General features: G+C 36.1%; 1 protein-coding gene across 2 annotated transcripts; it reads right to left on the bottom strand.

The window, feature by feature from the left end:
* Nucleotides 1-1,218: 1,218 nt before the first annotated feature.
* Nucleotides 1,219-22,130, bottom strand: LOC107878173 (lysM domain receptor-like kinase 3). Of its 2 annotated transcripts, none has more exons than XM_016725089.2 (12): nt 21,342-22,130; nt 5,210-5,246; nt 5,089-5,093; nt 4,807-4,959; nt 4,364-4,569; nt 3,858-3,947; nt 3,000-3,093; nt 2,747-2,898; nt 2,580-2,671; nt 2,051-2,189; nt 1,717-1,815; nt 1,219-1,625 (listed from the first exon to the last, which is right to left on the bottom strand). In XM_016725089.2, the coding sequence occupies exons 1-12, from the start codon at nt 21,988-21,990 to the stop codon at nt 1,461-1,463; spliced, it is 1,881 nt and encodes a 626-aa protein (XP_016580575.1). In that variant the 5' UTR covers nt 21,991-22,130; the 3' UTR covers nt 1,219-1,460. The 2 variants fall into 2 exon arrangements, with proteins under 2 accessions (XP_016580575.1, XP_016580574.1); XM_016725088.2 differs by lacking the exon at nt 21,342-22,130 and adding an exon at nt 17,532-18,420.
* Between the last annotated feature and the right edge of the window lie 1,279 nt (nt 22,131-23,409).

Raw genomic sequence — 23,409 nt, 5'->3', positions numbered from 1 at the left:
GTTTCTCTTCATCAATTTTGCTCTTAATGATTAAAAAGAATGGTGCTTATTATCTAATATTCACGAACCCCTAAATGCGTATATAATTTTTAAATTTCTCAATTTTTATCATTAAATAAATTTAAGATTGACAAAAATGGTGGATAAAAATGAGAAAGAAGTATAAATTAACGGGGGTGAGTTAATATACTATTTTTTGGCAGGACGAACCCCTAAATGTGTATTTGATTTTTAAATCTTTCCCAATATTTTCACCATTAAATAAGCTTAAGATAGACAAAAATGATGGATAGAAATGAGGAAGAAGGTATAAATTAATGGAGATGAGTTAATATATTGTTTGTGGGCCAACTTGGACGCCACATTAGCCAAAAAAAGCTTTCATGCGCCTTCATGTAGGTACAATACACACACCATGTCAACTCTGCAAAAGGTGTCAAAATGACACACCCGTACGCTACTTGAGGTGTCAAAAGAGAACAACGTCCACTTGAGGTGTCAAAGTGAAAGATGACGCCAAGTTGAGGAGTCTGGCGATGTATTGTGCCTAATTTTGATAAAAAGATTTGGAATGGTTTAGACATCAAGGTTATGTCATCCCAGTATTGAACTTTCCCAGCTTCTTCTCTCTTTGGGCTAATGATGGTTATTAAGTGGGTTGATGGATCAAATGAAGGATTTTCCACGTTTACGCTGATGTGGACTGTCCAAGTAACTTTTTTATCAGTGTGGCATGCTTGGTGTCATTCTATTGGATAAAGAGGCATTTTTGACCTAAAAATTTAACAGAAGTGTATTTTTAAGCCAAAAAGCTTAAGAAAGATATTTTTACTCCATTTAAAATAGTTCAAAGATATTTTTTGTCCTTTTCCGTTTTAAGTATCTCTCAAATTTTCTCTCTTAATGATGTTAATACTAAAAAAACACCTATAATTTGCATAACCCATCAAATACGAAATTATAAAACCATAAAAAACGAACATATGGAAAAAAGTATGGCTGCTGTCTTTTTTCATTCATCTGTCACGGGACAAATAGTAAACAAAAAAGGGCGGAGCTCCGAGCTCGTGTAACCCATTAATTTTGACTCAGCTGATGTAATTATATTAAAATTTTGATTTGTTATATGTACAAATAATCTAGCCAGAAGCCCAGAAAAAAATATGAAAAAGGATTGTAGTCCAGAATGCATAAAGCAAAAATCCTTAGCAGCAGACAACAAAGAAAACCTGTATTTCCCCGCGAGGAAATGTTCCATTTCTAACTCACAAAGTTACACTAAATGTTACAAATCAAATACATCTATGTTTTCTTACACTATATTCAAGCAAGTACTATACAAGTAAAAAATGCACTAGTAGTACATTGATCCAATGCTTAAACAGAATGGTCTTGGTCTCGCTCACAAGCAAGGATCTGAATGAAATATTGATTGCACGTGGAAGCAATATATTGGTTTGCTACCTTCCAGACATAAGATTTATCATACCTTGATTTCCATAGAAAGATCCAACATCCCAATCTTCTGTCGACGAAGAGAGTGTCATTAGCGCAACCACTACTGATCTCATACTTGGCCTTATTAGAGGATTCTCATGGGTGCAAGCTTTGGCGAGCTGTGCCATCTGTGATTGATGAAGACATGGACTTCTGTAAGAAGCAAAAAGAAACAACTACTGTAGCTACCAATGCTAGTTTCATTTAAAAATCTAATACCTTCCGGACTGAATCAAGGGGATAGTCGTCTCCAAGTCTTGGGTCAACTAGTTTGGGAAGTTCTTCATCAGGATCTGGCTGATTAAGTACTTCTTCAAACTGTGATCATCAGAACGCAGAATAGGTATCAATATATTACTGAAAACTAGCATTAAAGCGTTAAACAATTACAAATTACAGTAAGAGTTTAAAATTGCCTGTCAAATTGAAGGAGACTAAAAAGGGAATGAGGAGCAAATGTATAACCCTTTCAAAGAAAAATGGTTCTGCTTAAGCTTATAAAAGATCCAAGCAACCGCACCACTAAAAAAAGAAAAAAGTAAAAGGAATTTACCAAAGCGACAAGACCCTTTGATTCAGTTACAGAACCATCTGGCTTGACAATCGCTTGCTTGGCCGAAATTAGTTCATATAGGACAACACCAAAAGCATAGACATCAACTTTAGGAGAGACATCACCATACTGAGCATACCTGTCGAAAAGCATTGTGCAAATGTCGGATCAATTAGAAAGCAACAATTTAAGCTTTGAGAAAGACATTGAAAAAACCATTGTTTATGATTAGAACTATCCTTTTCCCATCTGACTGTGTACTGAGGCACTCAAAGAAATGCTTACTAGAAAGCAACAATTTAAGCTTGAGCAAGACGTTGAAAAAACCTTTGTTTTTAATTAGAACTACCCTTTTCCCAACTGACAGTGTACTGATCACCAGTCACGTAAAAAGAAGGATACGACTACATAATTATGGAACAACTTTCAGAATAATGATAATGGATGCTCTTCTTCAAAGAAAAAAATAAGGTAAGGAATAATTCTGTCACTACTTTATGGTTTCAATTCAAAAAAGGAAAACACCTACTCTGGAGGCATGTATCCAAATGTACCCACAAGTCGTGTTTGCAAAGATGAGCTTCCAACTTCAGTCAGTTTCGTTAAACCAAAATCTGCAACCTAAATCAGATGATTTACACAATTACAAAATAGCCTCCCCCAATAGACAAACACAAAAAAGGTGCCTTGACAAACCTTTGCATGGAAGCTTTTGTCTATCAGAATATTTGCCGTTTTAATATCACGATGGATGTAAACTGGTACGGTATGTTCATGTATGTACTCAAGACCTCTAGCTGAATCTAGAGCAATTTGAACCCTCTTAGACCATGGCAATGGGTCCCTGCCTGAAGATAAATTGACCAGATTGAGTAAAAGTTCTTTAAGGAACTAACTATTACTGAGAGTGGTTAATTATGACATGTGATGTAATTCACATCAAAGATACCTGTACCACGTAGATGTTGACCTATGTGGCCATTCTCAACATATTCATATACAAGGAAGAGGGAACCTTCAACACAATAGCCTATCAAGCGCACCTGCACTCGATATCAATGAAACCATAAGTCAAGCGTATAGGAAAAGAAAAATTACACCATGATTTGAGTTTCAACGGCTCTCCCAATTAAGAAGTTGAAGAACCCCACATAAACTACAAGCCCCAATAACAAGTGTAATCAATCCCCAGGAATCTCTTAGTTGCAGCAACTTTTGCACTTACTTCAGGACATCAAATCAGGAAAGTGGATTTTAACCATCTAACAGTGGTCACATATCCTTCCTGAAGTGTGTTATTACCCACACCAAAGAAGATCTCACTCGTCACATATAACATTGTAACTAAATGTTTGTATCTTAAGATTTTACTTTTCCCAAGCATCCCTTGTTCTTTTAGCTCTAGTGCAGTTTGCATCACCCCTTCCCTTCTAGGCCTTAATTCTCTTCAGAGCACTCTAGGTGCATGTCAAGCAATTTATTCAGTTATAAATGCAGGGCAGATTGTAACAACTTTGGTACACTAAGTATAGGTTTAAGGGATCATAACAAACATTGAAGTACATGCTAAGGCAATCACTTGATTTATGCTCTATAATAGGATAGAAGTCTCAAGCAGCAAGACTACGAAGCTAATGCAATGAATTGGCTTACGTCATTCATTGTGAATTAGTTCGTATATATGTGTGTGTGTGTATGTGTGTATGTGTGTGTGTGTTTGTATGTATGAATGTATGTATTCTCAAATGAGAAAATGAAAAGAGAATCAAAAGACACATGCCACTAGTGGCAGGGAAGTTAGTTTTACCAGGTTCAGGTGATGAACATTTGTCAAGACCTTCAATTCAGCTAGAAACTCCCTCGTAGCCTCCATGTCCATTTTCTTGATAGCCGCTTTCTGAAATAGGTTACAGCACAAAAAGTACTGGGTATAAACACACTTGAATAATTCTTTACGTTTGTTATGGCTAAAACTTTACAAATAAATAGGACTAAAAAAAAATCACGGGACATCCTACCCACTGGAGAAGTGAAATCATGACTCAGTTTTTGTTAGGATTAACATATGTGAAAAGTATGCAGGATATAATCTGTCAATGCATCACTGGAACATCACCAGATGACTAAGTTATTCATTTATTTGTCAAATGTTCTTCTGCACTTGCCTGCCCTGCTCTCTGTTATTACTTATTCCTCCTTTCTCTGGACTACTGTTTATCCACTTATTTCATCAGACCAGAAGTTTTAAAAAAATCAATTCTTTCATAATATAACAGGTTATACCAAGAAGTAAGAATTAAGAATAGCGCAAACCTCGCCTCTGAGCTCAGCATAGTAAACCGCACCAAAACCACCTTCTCCAATTTTGTTAGCAATGCTGAAGTCATTAGTAGCAGTAGCCAGCTCTTCATAAGTGAACTCAACAGATTTTTCCACAGTTATGTCTGAAAGCCCTGGATTATTGCCATCAGCCAAGCCATCGGAACCTACAGCTTTAACTGTCGTGCTGCCTGCTGGGCCTAATCAAGACAAAAGGTTCACATCTAAGTTGACCAACAAACTTTGTTTTCTATAACTCTGATACTTGCTAAAATTTGGAAGCATAAGTAGAGGAAATATCCAATTCCAATAGAGAAATCAGAAACTTTAAATAGCATTGTCAACCTGAAAGTGATCCTAGTATAAGCACCTTAAGAAATCTGGTAAGTCAAATAAATGAATGTTATAAGAACCAAAGAGTAGGGATCAACACCTACCATGACCAGACTGATGGAGGTGGTCTTCGGATGCGAGCAGCGAGACCTTTTGTGCTTTCTTCCTATAAGATCGTACATAAACCAACCCAGCCAACAGCAAGACTACTACTATCGCCCCTATAGATATCCCAGCTATAGCGCCACCAGATAAACCTAATTATTTGGAAGTATACAACGATAAGTAAGAGTAGGTAGTATAAAGGACTTCCTTTATCATCATGAATGGTCTGAAAATGGATAACAAATAAGCCAACAGTGCAGACGAAGAAAGATCCAAATCACCTGTGCTGCAAATTAGAGGGAAGAAACAATACAAATGATAAATGTCAGCAATGTGCTAGCGAGTGGAAGATCAATAGAGAACAAGATGATCAGATATTAACATCAAATATCAATGAGCTACCTTGTTGATGGCAGTGGCGGAAAGTTCCCACTTTTATCTGCATAATGAAAGAATGATGGTTCAGACGACATTGCTTATACATTAAGAAACACATGAAAGAGAAAAAAACTGTAGTAGGCACAAGCACTGAAACAGCCAGAGTATGCATGCTAAAGGCGTCACCGCTCTCCAATTTTAGTTGGCCAACTTAGATTATGTAGATGTTGAAAAAGAAAGCATCAAAAACATCATATGTCGAAGCTGGTCAGTTTTGAAATATATTAAGTAAAATGTATGAAGACAGAGTATTTGTCAAAAGATGTCATATCGAAGCTAAAAATAATTTGAAGTTATTGGTCTGTGTTACTTTGGACTTCTGGTACCGAGAAACTTTAGCATCGTATGAAACAAGTCAAGGAATTGGAATGGATTAAAGAGGGTAAACCAAATAAATTACGGTGTAGAGAGTATCAAAGTCCTAAGTTGCTCGGACTCAGGTGCAGGTGTCCGATACAAGTGCAGATCTAGAGGATGGATCCTTCATGATATAAATTTTAAATACGTATGCCGGGATTCAGCTAAAAATAATTCAAATACCTAAAAATAGAGTTATATATCTAAATTATAAGAGATTTCGTAGAAAATTACAAGCTATTTTGAGGAAAATATATTGATCAAGAGGGGAATTCCAGAAGATGATATAAGGAAAGGGACTGACGTAGAAATTTCTATATGCAAACTACTCCATTTTCTTCAATTTCACCTTAGCTTTTGTTTTGATTACAAGAAATCAGTGTATCTATCCCAAATTTCTCCACTGATTTTGGTCAAAGTACCCAAAATCAATGAAAAAATCCGGTACGTATTCCACACGCATGTCTTGTCGACACGAATGCGGCACCGAAAGTGAAGACTCCAACAACTTTGTCAAAGTTGTTGGAAGCAAGCTCTTTGAGGACATTCCTTAACCATCAAGCTATGACTTCTTCCCAACACAAATAACGGTACAGAGTTACTGCAAACTGTTCTATTCAAAAAATAGATGAAAGAGGGAGCCTGTCCGCTGACACTAACATAATGAGAAATGGAAAGATACATGAGCATATCAGAGCCTTAACAAAAATGCATTTGTACAAGACACAAATTGGAGTCATGCAGTTTTAATTCCATAAACTAGTGCTCTTTAGAACACAACAATATCTTGGGATTTGTTGTATATTGTTGTTCTACAGAACACAGAGAAGAAGAAAACGTTTGAGGATAAAAAATATTTTTCTTGTTTATTCATCCAAATCTGAGAATATAAATAGACAAAAATACTCCTATTCTACTTCTAACTAAGATACTAATAAATTTTATTCTATATCAACTTAAATAACTGAATTTCAGAAATAAAATTATTAAAATAAAAAAGAAAAATAACAGCAAATAACACAATATTTCAACACTCCTACTTGAGATGTTTGTTGGTAACTCCAAGTTGTTCACAAAGAGTTTCTTTGGGAAGAGTTTTGGTAAATATATCAGCGAGCTTCAATCCCTCCTTGGTCTCAGCAATTTCATTGGGCATCTCAATACATTTCTTCACAAGGTTCTTCCTAATCACCTTGAGAGTGTTGTTCTTCTTTTTTCGAGCTTCAGATGCTAACATAGCATCTTGCTTCAAGAAAACTGCAAGCTCCTCATCTTCAGAAGCCTTGGCAAAAGTTGCAACAAACTTATTTGTACTGTGGAGGTATTTAACCCTTGAATATTTAGTCCAGAATTCTTTTCCTGGCATCTTTCCAGGAACAAAATTTAAATATGCTTGGCAGACAGCTGGTTTCTCAGCAAAAATCTGATGAATAACCTCTGAAAAGCATTCAATCCCATTTCCACCAACAATTGCAAATATTTTGTCCTTCAAAGTTGCACCAGCTAAGCTACCCTGTTTCTCTTTCAAACAAGGGCTCATAGTCCATTCATCATTAGCAGAGTTGTACGATTCAACTGTGTCATACCACAAGCTTCCAATTCCACCACCAAATACATAAAATTCTCCACTCAGCTTTGCAACCGAGGCATATGCACGGACTGAATTCATTGGTTTAAGTAAATTTAAAACATCGAATGAAGGTAAATACGAGTCCAATGCTGATAACCATGATACACCATCATATCCTTCAGTTAGGAAAATCATCTCATGCTTCAGGTGTCCATCATCAGTATGGTCAATCATTATTTCATCAGCACGTGTACAAACAGTATTTGAGGACTCCAACATCATACATCTATATTTTAACTATTTAATTTCTTGTTCAGCATGAGCCATCTGCTGCTCCAAATAATTCATCTTACGATTTTTCTCTTCTATAAAAACTTTCAGTTCTTCCAAATACTCCAGCTGATCTTCCTTGAGGAAGAGAGTTATATTTGTTCCTCTGCCCAATTGCTCAACATTTACATCCCTCGTAACAGTGAATGAACCACCTGCTCTTGATTCCCAGATATACTATTTGTCATCGTTGTGCTTAAGCCCGGCAATGGACCGAAACGGAACAACCGGAACGGTTTTACCGGAACCTGATCCGGTACCGGAAAGAATGTCCGGTGTATTATACCGGAACCGGTACAACCGGAAAATATGGTCCTTCCACCCCGGTCAGATTGTCACCGGTGCGGTACCGTGTCGGACCGGTACGGAAACTGGAGTTCCGGCATTTTACTGTTTGCATCTCACTGTTTGTTTAAATTTTTATTAAAGTTATGACTTTTATAATAAAAGAATGTATGTACAGTTATAACATTTACTTTTTAACTTTAAAAAAATTAAAAGTATATAATTATTTTAATAATTTAAATTATTTTTTAATATAATTATAAAGTTATGCTAAAATAGTTAACGTCAACTTGATATATAATTTTTAAAATAGTTATAAGTTTAACTCATAACATTAACTTTTTATTACATAACCTTAGAAAAATTTATATTTATTCAAATTTAATACATTATGTTGTACATTTATTATAAATATTAAAAGAGAATCTAATCTACGCAGCCACCTTCTAGGAAGGTTTCTGTTTGAATTAGATCTGTACTCTAGAATCTTAATATCTATAATGTCCATAATATTCTATACGTAAGTTATCTATTTCTATATTTTCCGGAATTGGTCTTTTTCCTTGTTCTTCCATTGCTTCCATTCCATCATCATTATTCTCCTCAAATATTTCATTTATTTCGTCTTCAATCTGGGGCGGTAATTTTGGGAGCCCAAAATTTTTTCTGTCGGCATTAATCCAATCTCTAAATAATACCGAAATTTCCAAACTATCCTTCGCCAACGAATATCGATGATCTCCAATCATAAATCTTCCTGCACTAAAAACTTGCTCCGATGCGACTGAAGAAGCTTGCCTTGCTAGCAAATCTCGAACCACCCTTGATAGTTTTGGAAATTGTCTAGTATGGGTCTTCCACCATCCTAAAAGTTGTTGTTGTCCATTTGCATCTCTAATACATTCCCGATCCTGAGAAATATATGAATCAAAATCATTACTACTACAACATTGCAGACCAAGTTCTTCACCCATCTCATCATCTAAATCATCATATCTATGTCTAAAAGTAGGAGGTTCGATTGGCGCAATATTATGTTCCATAACTTGATACATGTTATATAAACTCCTGGCTTTAGGTACTATGCTAGCACAACACGTTTCAACCGATGGCCTTTCATGAGGTTCAATTTCTAAATTGGTGTAAATTTTTTGAACCATCATAATTACACCATCTTCTTTGTAAAATGGGTTGAATAAAGTAGCTGTCAAATAAATTTGTGGAATCGAAAAAAAATATTTTTTAAATTTGTCAACCATAGCGTCAATTGCCTCTTTGTAAGGACAAATTTTTTTATAATTAGCAAGTACTTTAGAAATAGCAGTAATATTTACTAAAACGGAAGAAATAGTTGGAATATATTGTGCAGATACTGTGTTCGTAGCTTGATAAAAAGTTTTCAAAAATTTACAAAGTTCTTCTACTTCAATCCAATCATCAGAACCTAGCTTTAAATCATTAGTCGTATTAAGCGAATTATAAACTAATTGTATAGGTTCACGATACACACTAGCAACTTCAAGCATTTGATACAAAGAATTCCATCTAGTAGGAATTTCTCTTGGAACTTTTCTATATGGAAGGTCACATTTTTTACATTGATATTTAAAATCATTTATTATAGCCTTTTTTTTATTTTTAAAAATAAAACTACATGCAATGCGAACCTTATAACAACCATCTCCAAATAACTCAACGCCATCATGTACTATCAAATTTAAAATATGTGTAGTACATCTAACATGAAAATAATCATTATCCATGGAACATAGTCTAGTATTTAAAAAATCAATGGCTTTAAATTATTAGAAGCATTATCTAATGTACATGTCATAATTTTATCAATAAGTCTAAAATATTTTAAGCATTCCGCTATTGTAAAAGATATATATTTACCGATTTTAGTTTCGTCAACACATTTCAACAACAACAACAAACCCAGTGTATTCCCACTTAGTGGGGTCTGGGGGGGGTAAGATGTACGCAGTCCATACCTCTACCTCTGATGAAGTAGAAAGGCTGTTTCCGAAAGACCCCCGGCTCAAGTCACGAGATATCACACAAACACATAGTACAGCACAGAAGCAGATGACATAACATAGATACGGCACCCATAAGGAATATAAAACAGAGTAAAGCAGGAATGCAGGAATATAAAGCAGAGGAAAGCACACAGATTCGTAATAAACATGGAACACGGAACACGAAACACTGAATCCGGAATCATAACAGGAATACACCCCCACCAATTAATTCCCTACACTAGCGACCCGAACTGGCCCTAATCCTCTGCCGTAATTCGCATCTTCCAGACCTTCCTATCTAGGGTCATGTCCTCGGTGAGCTGTAACTGTTCCATGTCCCGCCTAATCACCTCACCCCAGTACTTCTTCGGTCTACCCCTTCCCCGTCTAAAACCATCCAACGCTAGCCTCTCACACCTAAGGACCGGGGCATCCATGCCCCTCCTCTTCACGTGTCCGAACCATCTCAATCGTGCTTCCCGCATCTTACACTCCACTGAAGTCACACCAACCTTCTCCCGGATAGTCTCATTACGAACTCTATCCCCTCGGGTCAGTCCACACATCCAGCGCAACATCCGCATTTCTGCCACCTTCATTTTTTGGATGTGGGAGTTCTTAACTGGCCAACACTCCGCTCCATACAGCAAGGCCGGACGGACTACCACCCTATAGAATTTGCCTTTAAGCTTGGGCGGCACCTTCTTATCACACAGCACCCCCGATGCGAGTTTCCACTTCATCCATCCCGCCCCAATACGGTGCGAGACATCCTCGTCAATCTCACCGTTACTCTGGATCACGGACCCGAGATACTTGAACTTATCCCTCTTCCCTACCTCCTGTGCTTCTAGCGTCACTCCTACCTCATTCTCCCGCCTCACGTCATTAAACTTACATTCCACATACTCTGTCTTGGTTCTGCTCACCCTGAACCCTTTAGACTCCAGAGTTTGCCTCCACAACTCTAATTTGTCATTCACACCCCCTCGAGTCTCATCTATCAGGACTACATCGTCTGCAAAAAGCATACACCACGGCACCTCCCCTTGAATACGCCGCGTCAACACATCCATTACTAACGCAAACAAAAAGGGACTAAGAGTAGATCCCTGATGCAATCCTGTCAGGACAGTGAAATGCTCTGAGTCTCCTCCCGCCGTCCTCACCTGGGTTTTCGCTCCCTCATACATATCCTTAATTACTCTGATATATGCCTGCGGTACTCCACTCACCTCCAAGCATCTCCAAAGCACTTTCCTGGGGACTTTGTCGTACGCCTTTTCCAGGTCGATGAACACCATGTGCAGATCCTTCTTCCTCTCCCTATACTGCTCCACCAACCTCCGTACTAGGTGGATTGCCTCCGTCGTCGAGCGGCCGGGCATAAATCCGAACTGGTTTTCCGAAATAGACACTATCCGTCTCAGCCTCACCTCGACCACTCTCTCCCATATCTTCATAGAGTGACTCAGTAACTTAATCCCCCTATAGTTATTGCAACACTGAATGTCCCCCTTATTCTTATAGAGGGGGATCATGGTACTCCACCTCCACGCCTCGGGCATCTTTGCCGTCCTGAAAATTTCATTGAACAATGCAGTCAACCACCTTACACCAGCCTCTCCAACGAACTTCCAAAACTCCACCGGTATCTCATCCGGCCCCGTCGCCCTACCCCTTCGCATCCTGCGGACTGCCTGTCTAACCTCGTCTACCTTAAAACGTCTACAATAGCTAAAATCCCGACACTCCCCTGAGTGCTCCAGTTCCCCTAACACAATAGCTCTGTCCCCCTCGTCATTCAAGAGCCTATGAAAGTACGACTGCCATCTCTTCTTTATGTGACCGTCCTCCACCAACACTCTACCATCCTCCCCCTTAATGCACCTCACCTGATCGAGGTCACGACCCTTCCTCTCCCTAGCCTTAGCGAGTCGGAACAACTTTTTCTCCCCTCCTTTCCCCTGTAACCCTGCATACAAGCTCTCAAAAGCGGCCGTCTTAGCTGCCGTGACCGCTGACTTCGCCTCCTTCCTCGCTAGCTTGTACTCTTTCCTGTTTACCCGCTTCTCTTCTTCGTCCTTGCTTTCCACCAACTTAGCATACGCCTCTTTCTTGGTCTCCACTTTCTTCCCCACCTCTTCATTCCACCACCAATCCCCCCGATGATGTCCGGCCCGGCCCCTAGAAACACCCAACACCTCCCTTGCATTCTCCCTGATGCACGTTGCCGCCCTGTCCCACATATTATCCACGTCCCCCCTACACTCCCACACCCCCATTCCCGCCAACCTCTCCAATGGTAATCAATCCAATGAACCGTGACAGTAAAATAATCATTACCGATAATACTACGACCCATATCAGAAGTAATAGATACTCTACCATCAAATTTACTAAATAAGCAATGAAGAAAATGACAATGTTCACCTTGAAATTTAAAAATATCATTTTTAATTGTATTTCATGAAAAACCTTTGAAAGAAGGATTATATACTCGTTGAATATAATGAATAAAACCGGGATGCGAAGGAAAACTGAATGACAATCCCATAACAGCAACCATTTTCGCTAGTTCTTCTATATCTACATCTTCATTATATGTCAATGTAGAACTTGAGCTAGCTGGGTTAAACCTATCCAAACGCGTTTGAACCATATTACCTCCCACAGATTCTTCCGTCAATGATGTACCACCTTTTTTTGCCTTAGCCTCATTTTCTAGATGAATAAATTCGGTATTACATTTCCTCAAATGCGTAGTAAGCAACCCTGTCCCACCATTTTTCCCCCAGTCAAATGTTTCATAACTCTCTTACATTTATTGCAAGTAGCAGTATTTTTTTCCTTATCTTGACTCATAAATTGCCAAACTAAAGACCGTTTAGGACATTCAGTACCTTTGGCCCTACTAAATTCCGGTAAAGGGGGAAGTACATCATCGTCTTTTGGTATTTACGTAACCGGACTAGTAGGGGTAGGAGTTTCACCTAACTCTTGTACTTCTATGTCATCTTCTTCCGGTAAGTCTTTCTCAAAATTATTATAACGCCTACTTAGTGTCTCATGGTCTAATTCTATACCGGCACCAACATCAAAACCATTAGGTTGTGATAAAGAATTTTCATTAAATCTAGGCGATAATGAACTAGTAGTAGCATTATTTTTTTATTTCCACGAAAAACCTTACCAAAGATTGGTCTCTTACCACTACTTTTATTTGCATCCATAATTAAATTTAAATATAATTAAAATGTTAAAACAAGCAATATAAATATTATAAATCAAAAATAAACGTAAGACTGTAAGTAAACAAATATAGATATTAAAAATAAAACATATAGAGATTAAAGTTGGAACAAATATACCGAACGTCTGCGTAAAAGCAGACGTATACCAAATGTCGTAATTGAAATATGATAATTGAAGCTTGTAGTATCTTTAAAAAAATCCACAACTCCAATTAATACAAAAATTATAAATATTGAGTATGAGAATATTAAGATTTAAGATTTAGAGAGTATGAGAAATTGAGAAATTTGTGAGAAAAAAAAATTGATTTAAAAGGATATTTATCGTAGAAAATTAATGGTGTAGTGGACTAATTGGGAGGGGGAGGCACAAAATAGCCGTTGCCCCCTCCAACAGCTATTTTACAACGGTCAACAACGACCAAAACCAAAAAAAAATTTAAAAAAAAATTAACATGCACCGGTCGGCGCCGGACCGGATCCGTCCAATCGGCGCCGGAACCGGATCCGGCCAACCGGCACCGGAACCGGATCCGGCCAACCGGCACCGGAACCGGAACTACTCGAAAAAAATGCCCCTCCGCACCGGTACCGTATTCCGGGTCGTTTGGTACCGGTACAAACCGATACCGTTGCGTTACCGGACTGGACCTAACCGGAAACGAACCGGAACCGGATTAACTCCGGTCCGCTGCCACCCTTAGTTGTGCTTGGTGGTCAAAATAACCTGCTCACATTGACTACTTCGACAAACTTGCTCAAAATCTGAGTTCCAATTCAAAGGAAAACTTCTTTTTATCATTTCAACTGTAATCACTTCTTGATCGCTAGATTCGAAAACAACGCATTTTTTATCTTTGAACAGTAACATATAATCTTTTTCTAGCATTTGACCAACACTCAAAAGATTTTGGTCAAGATCAGGTACCAATAAAACATCTTGAATAAATTTAGTACCTTTAGGAGCTTCAATTGCCACAGTTCCTTTACCAACAATCTCCAACGTGGTTTTATCGACCAACTTGACAATACCTTTGGCAGATTCTAACTTCGTAAAATATTCTTGTTTGCTGGTCATGTGTTGAGTGCAACCACTATCCAGAAACCATGTGTTTTTATCATTCAATCTTGTTGCTGCCATCGCCGTAAACACGAACTCCTCTTGTTCTTCAACTTCCGAAACATTGGCTTTTTGAGTTTGTTGGTTGTTCTCCTTCTTCACTCTGCAAAACCTTTCAATATGACCAAGCTTATTGCAATATCTACACTGGAGAGATGGTTTCTTCCCCTTAAACCAACAATCATCCTCTTTATGATTGGTTTTTCTGCAATACTTGCATGGAGGGAAGTTTTCTTTCTTCTTGACTCCATTGCGAGAATCGCATTGATTATTTCTACTAGAATTAGTAGAAGTTTCTGGGATTTTGCCTTCCTCTAGCATCTGCATCTTCCCTTTGAACTTGGCTTGAAGAGCAGTTTCAGTAGTTTCTTCTAGCCTCAAGGATCTTCTTTGCTCTTAAGCTTGAAGAGCATGTACAAGTTCTAAAGGTGACAGTTTTGTGAGATCCTTCGAATCTTCGAGTGAGGAGATCTTTGCTTTAAATCTTTCCGGCAAACTCACAAGAACCTTTTCCACGATTCTTGAATCTGTAAGCTCTTCTCCCATAAGTCTGATTTGGTTTACAACCTTCATCAACTTATTGGAGAATTCTTCAATAGTTTCTGAATCATTCATTCTGAGAATTTCAAACTCTCTTCTCAAATTTATCACTTTTATTTGCTCAATCTTGTCACTTCCATGAAATTCTTCTTTCAACTTGTCCCAAGCCTCCTTTGCAGTCTCACTCGCCATAACTCTAGCGAAAATTACTTCCGAAAGTGCTGATTGTATGCAAGAGAGAGCTTTAAAGTATTTTGCAACCTCTTCTCTGTGATTCTTGATTTGCGCCATTGTTGGATTATCTGGCAAAGGATTTACCTTTCCTCCAACCTTTACCACTTGCCACAGATCATATGCTCGCAAGTATGTTCTCATTTTGATAACTCAAATCGGATAATTCTCACCAGAAAAAATTGGGGGTGAAGGAATTGAAAATTATTGGAAGCCATAAAAATATTGACTTTTTACGCAAGGTTATTTTTGGGAGTCTTCTCTCTTACAGATCCCTCAAGAAATTGGCTCTTGATACCAATTGTTGTTCTACTGAACACAGAGAAAAAGAAAACGTTTGAGGATAAAAAATATTCTTCTTGTTTATTCATCCAAATCTGAGAATATAAATAGACAAAAATACTCCTATTCTATTTCTAACTAGGAAACTAATAAAATCTTATTCAAACTTCAATTAGGATACTAATAAATCCTATTCTACATCAACTTAAATAACTGAATTTTAGAAATAAAATTACTAAACTAAAAAAGAACAATAACAGCAAATAACTCAATACTTCAACATATATCATTTATTTGCTCTAGGAAAGACTAAAAAGCAACATGTGTGCACTGTACTCCTGCTTCTGCCCAAGTACCAATATAAGAACCAAGAACAAATAGAATCCCGTAACCCCTAATTTCTTTTTCTTTAAACCTATAAGAGGATTTTTATCTTTCATTCTGAATCTGTTGTGAGCCATTATGGACAGCAAAGATCCTGAAAAGCATAACCCTGCTCTTTAAGTGTTTCTTCTTGCTTGGAACTTACTGTTTAATCTTTAGACAACCAGATAACTATCGAAAAATGTTAGAAAGGGCTTTCTTGTGTTTCAAAAGGGCATGCCTGTAGATATTTTACTATGACTAACAAAGTCGAGGATCAGTTTTTTCGATACGATAATTATACCAATTCTCTTCGAGGTTAAGTGAAACCCTTAATCTTCCATATATGCAATCCACGTTGGATAAATTTCTGCAGCATGAAGAATGATCACAGAATGCAGATTGAAGAGCTCAAAGAAGCCAAACAACAGAAAACAGTCACTCTGCTTTATCTATATGCGAATACTGCCTTGCTGTTGCCATTACAGAACCTACCAATAAACTCAGCTGGTATAGCTAGAATTTTGCTAATCAAAAGCTTTTTGTAAATCATAGGAATTTTACAGAAGATCATTATGCTCGAGAAACTGTCACATTTTTCCTATATGAGCAGTTCAGCACTTCTAGAGTTGATCATGCACTTTGAACTTCCTTAGTCCATGGATATGGGAACAACTTAAAAGCAAGATAGATGGCAAGGCTGAAGTTCAATTGGTCCACTACAACACTGACGTCACGCCAAAATGAAAGGAACAAAAAGGATATCATTTACAAATTTTGCTTTAATGCTCCACGCCTAGTGCTATATCCCTGCTTCCAGTTTCATTTGCGCATTAAACACATCAAAACCCATCCTTGAGGGTGCAATCCTCAATTATTCTATCCATTCAAACTACAAACTCCAGTTTATAGTAAACAAATAACAAACTTCAATCCAATGTAACCCTTAAACAAAACATTTTGCTACCTAAATTAGTTCCTACTTCCTCAGAAGAGCATCCCCCCCTCCCCCCTCTCTCCCTTCACCAAGAAACTAAAACATGAGCAAAAAAGAAGTACTACTAGGACTTTATCCTTAAAATTCTAAACAACAGCAACAACAACATATCCGGTATAATCCCACAAGTGGGGTCTAGAGAAGGTGATGAGAAGTGAAGATACAGAGGTTCCTGATAGACCCCAGCTCGAATAAGCACATCAAAAATCAAGTATGTAAAGCAAATACATTAGCGAAGAAGCCATGTTGAAAACAATTAAGAAAAGAACAATTAGCGACAACAAATAACATGATAACTAAAGCACAAAAGAAAACAGGTACTACTAATATCAAAGAAAAAGATAGTAAGAGAATAAGAAGAAGAAGAAGAAGAAGAATACTGACAAAGGAACTAAACAATGCTCGACTACCTACTAACCTTCCACCCTAATCCTCGTTTCATATTTTCCTATCTAAGGTCATTGTCTACAGTAAGCTGCATGTGAGTCCCTAAAGTTCTAAAGCAGAGACATAAAACTTTGCAACAGGCAATAAGACAAACATATAGAGACCATCAAATATATAAATAGTCACTAAAGCCTATCAACACCAACCTCGTCCAGGTATATAGATGATCCCTCTCCCAGTATCCAATTCAAATTCATCCCTTAAGTATCACCAATTATTTATCAAAACATACTTCAACTATTAGTTTTTCACTTTTCCTACCTAAACTATCACCAATTATTTATCAAAAGACACTTCAATGATCATTTGTTCACTTTGCCTACCTAAAATATCACCATCATTCAAGCAGAAAACTCACACACGATACATCATGTATGAAACTCGAAAACCAGATACTTTAGACGTGTTTTGATCCATAACTCGAAAGCAAAACAAACACAAAAAGACCATCAAGTATATAAATCACTAAAAACTATCAACACAAACCTCTTCCGGGTATATAGATGATCCCATTCCCAATATCCAACTTCGAATCCACCCCCGGATTATACCTTCTTATCACATCTTCACTCACATTAGCCGCTAACGCCACAGATGTCAAGTTATCCTCAGCCCTCACAGGATACGTAATAAACAACCCATAATATTCCGAAACAGCCCTATCCCCACATGAACAATTCACTACCACATCCAAACTCACAGCATTCGGTATACCAGTCTCTGGATACCTATTAAACTTCATCAACCACTCAGCATTAGTCAAATCAGAGTAATTCGACGCGATCAGACCATATGTATCACCTAATTTAACCTTATATGGAAATTTATGACCTAACACCTTCACCTCGTCCAAACAATCACAACGAAAAGGTATGTTAATTCTTGTCCCTGCAATAACACTGTCCTGATTAGGAATATTGTCTTTATTGCTGTACGAAACAATTTCGGGGATAGTAGTTGAGAACATCTGTGAGATAAAAGTGAGGTTTAAACCTCGCCAAACGTAGAATGATGCTAAAGCTAAATCGCAGCCTTTGTTGCACTGGGAGTTAACTGGTAATGGGAAATTGGATAAGTAAAAAAGGAATAGGATTATTCCTATGGTTAGTACAGTTGTTGGTTTGGATTCAGACATGTTTTATGAAGAAAACATGAAAATTTGTGAGTTGGGTATGTTGGAAATTGATACAAGAATGTTTTAGCTGGGTTTAGGAGAAGCGTTGACTTGGTTTTGATAAAGTTAAATTGGAAAGTACTAAAATAATGAAAGATTGAATTGGTATATATGTTGTAAACATCACGGACTGTATAACAGTACTACATTATTTTATTATTTTTGATTATAAAATTTGGGAAAAATAATCTGTAAGTGGGAATTAATGAAAACCGTGTTCTTACAGCTTTTGAAACTTTCTTCTGGTTTCCTTGAGACGGTCTTCTATGGCGGCATTAGGCACTAGGCAAACCGTTAGATAAACAGAAATTGATTCGAAGCCATTAATGATTCCAGTTTGACCAAAGTCATTCTACCAGTAGTGTTAGTATTATATTTTCTGATATTTCATTTGAGTATATTTTCAAAATTAAAGTAATTTGATTGTGTCTTCTTTTTTTTTCTTTTATTTTGGTACTGAAGATCATACATTTTTAGATATAAAATCATAATCTTTAATAATTTTATAGTTCATTCTAATTTTAACCGAGCTAAGATACATTCGAAATAAAGGAGATTTTTGCTCCAATTCACATCGAAAGTTATATATTTTGATTTATATGATTTGAATTCTTTTTAAATAAATTGAAATGAAAGAAGTAGAATTATGAATTTTACTTTTAAATAGTACGAGGAAGGAATATAACTTAGTTATAGATGTTTGTCAAAAAAATTGCTAATGTCAAGTTAAATTTGTGAAAATAACAGTCAAAGATAAAGTGAATTAGGTTTAATCAATCGTCTTTTTCTTTTTTGACTAGGCCGAGAAAATGTGTAAATGGATAGAATATTTAACTGAGAAAAAATAAGAAATCTGAATATTAAAGCATAAGAATTAGAGCAAAAAAAAAATAAGAAGATCGATGCTTTCTAGAAACTTGATCTTGAATTAGTGTATTACTAGTGAGAAATGATAAGTCTTTTTATGCCAATACAAGGGAATACTTAAAAGGCAAAGAGTTATACTCGCCAACTACCTAAGAAGAATGTTATTCTAGAAGTACTTAAAGTGGTGTCACATGTCTAAAGTTGGTAATACACTCGAGGTTGATTGGTATCAATCATGAAATCATTGCTTGCACATCTCGGGCGAGGCGGAGGCCCCGAGCCGCGAGGAATCGACTCATCTTCATGGGTATCTTCAGGTTCAAGGTGAGCTTTGATGTGCCTAAAGTTGTTCAATCGAAAACAACATGAGTTTATGTTACGCGCCCGACTCCAATTGCTACCTATGTTACCTCTAGGTGTCAATCCTCGACTTGATCCCTTTACTTTGCCTTTAAGAGGCGTTCAATATTTTCGGCAATCTCCTGATTGATTTAGGTTTTGTACTGTAGAGATTGCGCTCTCTTTCGATACATGGCCATGTGTACTTTCTTATATTTCTTTATTTTGGGGGTCGCTGAGGCTTCCAATAAGATTCCAAAGCAAGACAACGTTGGACTCCCGCTCTCGTTCCCGTTCTCTTCATTGTCCATGTCTTAGTCGTTTGGCCGGACCCTCATTCTTGAGTGTGTTCCGGCCCTGAAATGTTCATAGATTAGTCACAGAGAGCTCGTAGACATATAGGGACGTTGAGTTAGGAAGATCAAGGGTTTAGCATGAGTTAGAAGAATAGTTCAAATAACACCACAATTATGTATTTCCACAAATGGCGTTAAACTTTTTTTTGCAAAAATAATCATTATTACCCCTAAAAGTTAAATTTGTTTAAAAGGGGTTGAAGATATGGCACTATTAGGGTTCTTTCTCTCATGATAGTGATTGTGATAATTCCCTATTCTCTTCAGACTCTCCATTTATATAGGCCACAAGAACTGAACTATTTCTTGATATGAAATGATGACACCCTAGGCATTGAAGAGGCTATCTCATAACATACATTTATGTTCTGATGCCTCATTTGAAACTGATTAGAGTAAGTGAGTGTATTGCTTGAGATTGATTCTTGGGCTCATTATAAGCATCTCCAACTACTGGTCAATCTTCCCCAAATGGGTGGTATTCTTGGACTATTGGACAATTAGAGGATCTTTCCAACTAGTTCACTAACGACAGTAATATTTTTTAGATAAAAAGTCCCAGAAAATAAAACCAACCTATTTTAAATAGTTCAAATTGACCCTTCCTATTCTATCCATCGCAACTACAAACTTCAGTTTATACTAAACAAATTAAATTTTAATCCACGTCACCCTAAACAAAACAAAACAAAAATCCTTAATTAGTTCCTACGTCCTTCCTTCAAGGAGCATTTTCCGCGTTTTGTCACGAAACATAAACATGAATTAAGAGATCGAGGAATGGGACTACAATATTAGGGGTATTTGGGTTCATGGATGAAGTGGAATATGTAAATATTACGTTTCCTTTAGTCATGGATTTTTCTTAAAAGAATTTAAAATATTATTTGGTCATGAAATTTGGTAGGCTTTTGAAGTCTTCTTCAAAAAAATTTCAAGCTAAACTAAATTTTAGGTGAAATTTCATTTGCACTCAATTTTTTTTTTTTTTTCAAATATAAAGCATGTCCAAACACGCTTAAACTTTAAAATCTAGTTTTCAACGAACTTCAAAACTCTTTCTTTTCAAGTTCAACTAAATGTATGATCATACGTTAGCTAAATTTGTGATTAAATTTGACTTGATTGGTTAAAGATATAATTAATTCTAAAAAAAAATTATACCTCAAACTTAATATAATTTTATTTCACCCAAAAATGAAATAAATTAATCACGAAATTATGATTCCAAAACTATAATCCCAAATTAACTTTATCCCCAACAACCTCTTAGGGGTCGTTTGATCCCGAACCAAATCATCCTACGATTATATAGTCCTAAAATTACAATTTAGGGACTAATTTACCTCACTTGAGAGATGAGATACAATAATTCAAAGCTGAGATAAGGCAGAATATCCCAAGTATGATAATGCGATATAAATTTCATCCTAAGCTTAATCCTATAACATTTCACCTTACCCCGCATTACCAAACGACCCCTTTAAGGTTCTAATATAGAGGCATAAAAACTTGGTAACAGGACATAAAACACAAGACACGAGAACCATCAACACTAACCTCTTCCCGGTATGTAGATGATCCCTCTCCCAGCACTGAATTTTGCATCCAACCCTGGATTATACCTTCGTATTACACCTTCACTCACATTGCTCGTCGACGCCACATAAGTCAAGTTATCCTCCTGCCTCAAAGGGTACGTAACAAACAACCCATAATCTTCAGAAACAGCACTATCCCCACATGAACAATTCACTACCACACTTACATTCACATCATTCGGAATATTATTATCAGGATATCTATTAAACCTCCTTAACATATCCACTGTCGTTAAATCCGAATAATTAGATGCAACGAGACTGTACGTATCACTAGTGTTAACCTGGTATGGAAAAACATGGCCTAAGAATTCGTTGTTTAAGCAATCACAACGAAAAGGTATGTTAATTCTTCTCCCAGCTATGACACTATTTTGATTAGGAATGTTTGACCTGTTGCTGTAGTCCATGATTTCTTGTACAGATGAAATTGAAAACATACGTGAGATTTCGGTGGAATCTGTCCCTCGCCAAACGTAGAATGATGCCAAAGCTAAATCGCAGCCTTTGTTGCATTGGCACACAACTTGTAATGGGAAAGAGGATAGGTAAACAACGATTAGGATAATCCCTAAGGTTAATATGCTTGTTGGTCTGGATTCAAACATGTTTTATGAAGAAAACATGAAAATTTCTGAAATGATTATGTGGGAAATTGATAATTAAAACAACGTATTTTGGGAAATTTTTAGTTGGATTTTGAAGTTAGTGTTGACTTGATTTTGATAAAGTTGGATTGAAAATAGTAAAATAATGAGTTATTGAATTTGTATATATGTTAACATTAGTGACTTTTGTATTATGCTAGTTACTACAGTAATACAATTTAATACTCCGTTCATCTTAACTTATCCGTTATTAACTTTGACATATATTTTCAAAAATAATAAATAATAAAATAATCTAATTATATTATTCTTTTAATATAATAAATTTAATATTATAAAAAATATATTGAATAATAAATAGTATTTAAAATTAAAATAAGCACAAATAACTAAATTTTTTAATTAGCTTTAAATGTGTAATGGAGATAATGAATAAAATAATTTAATTTTTTAAAGTTTAAAAATATTATTAAATATCTACTTACGAACGAATAAAGACAGAGCAGGAGTATAATATTTTTGGAAAAGAATGAATGAATTTTGTCATCAGGACACTTGTCATGGCATTAATAAAAGCCGTGTTCTTGCAGCTTTTGAAATTATCTTCTTTACGGTCTCCTACGGCGGCCTTTTTACTTTTCTTTTTCATTGTTTTCTAAAAAAATCCAAATCTATTATTGAGCAATTTCTAATATTTGACCAACTTCATTACTTTTTATTTATACTTATACTAGTTTAGATTACGTGTATTACACGTGTATCAAGTATTAATTAATAATAAATATATATATAAAATAATGCACATTATTTTATTACGTAAAATTTTGAAGATAAAAAAGTATAGTTAATTAAAGAGGAACATTCACCACATAGCCAAAATAAATTTCCCGTTTCAATTTACATCATTTAACTTTTTTAAAAGTTGAGATTGTCCGAATAAATAACCACTCGAGTTTAGACATTCTATACAATATTTAGTCATTATACTTATTTCTTAATTCTAAAAGCACTTGATTTTAGCAGAGAGTTATTATTATTTTCAAGAGTATACGTTTTTATTAAAATTGAGGGTATTTTAGATGAATATACATCTTTAAGATGTTAGGGGTTGTTTGGTTATTGAATAAGAGTAGAGCTATTCATTTATTTCAACTATGTATAACTTATACAATGTTTGATAGGTGGATAAGAAATAAGTTATTAATGTATAAAATTAATATAATATTTAATTTATAGTTTAAATATTCTCATAATTATTCATGTGTAACTCATTTCACCTTTTATGTTGCATAAATAATATATGGATTCTCTTATAACTAATTCATGTATCACTAATACTTGCATAACTTTAACCAGTTATCGAATAAGTGTTTTTGAGGTTATATCTGATTAATTCAACAATATTCTAGACATTCTATA

This window comes from Capsicum annuum, chromosome 7, assembly GCF_002878395.1.
Source record: "Capsicum annuum cultivar UCD-10X-F1 chromosome 7, UCD10Xv1.1, whole genome shotgun sequence".
Classification (NCBI taxonomy): Eukaryota; Viridiplantae; Streptophyta; class Magnoliopsida; order Solanales; family Solanaceae; genus Capsicum; species Capsicum annuum.
Note: the sequence above shows the minus strand (reverse complement) of the source record. Positions and strands in the feature narration are given on the sequence as shown.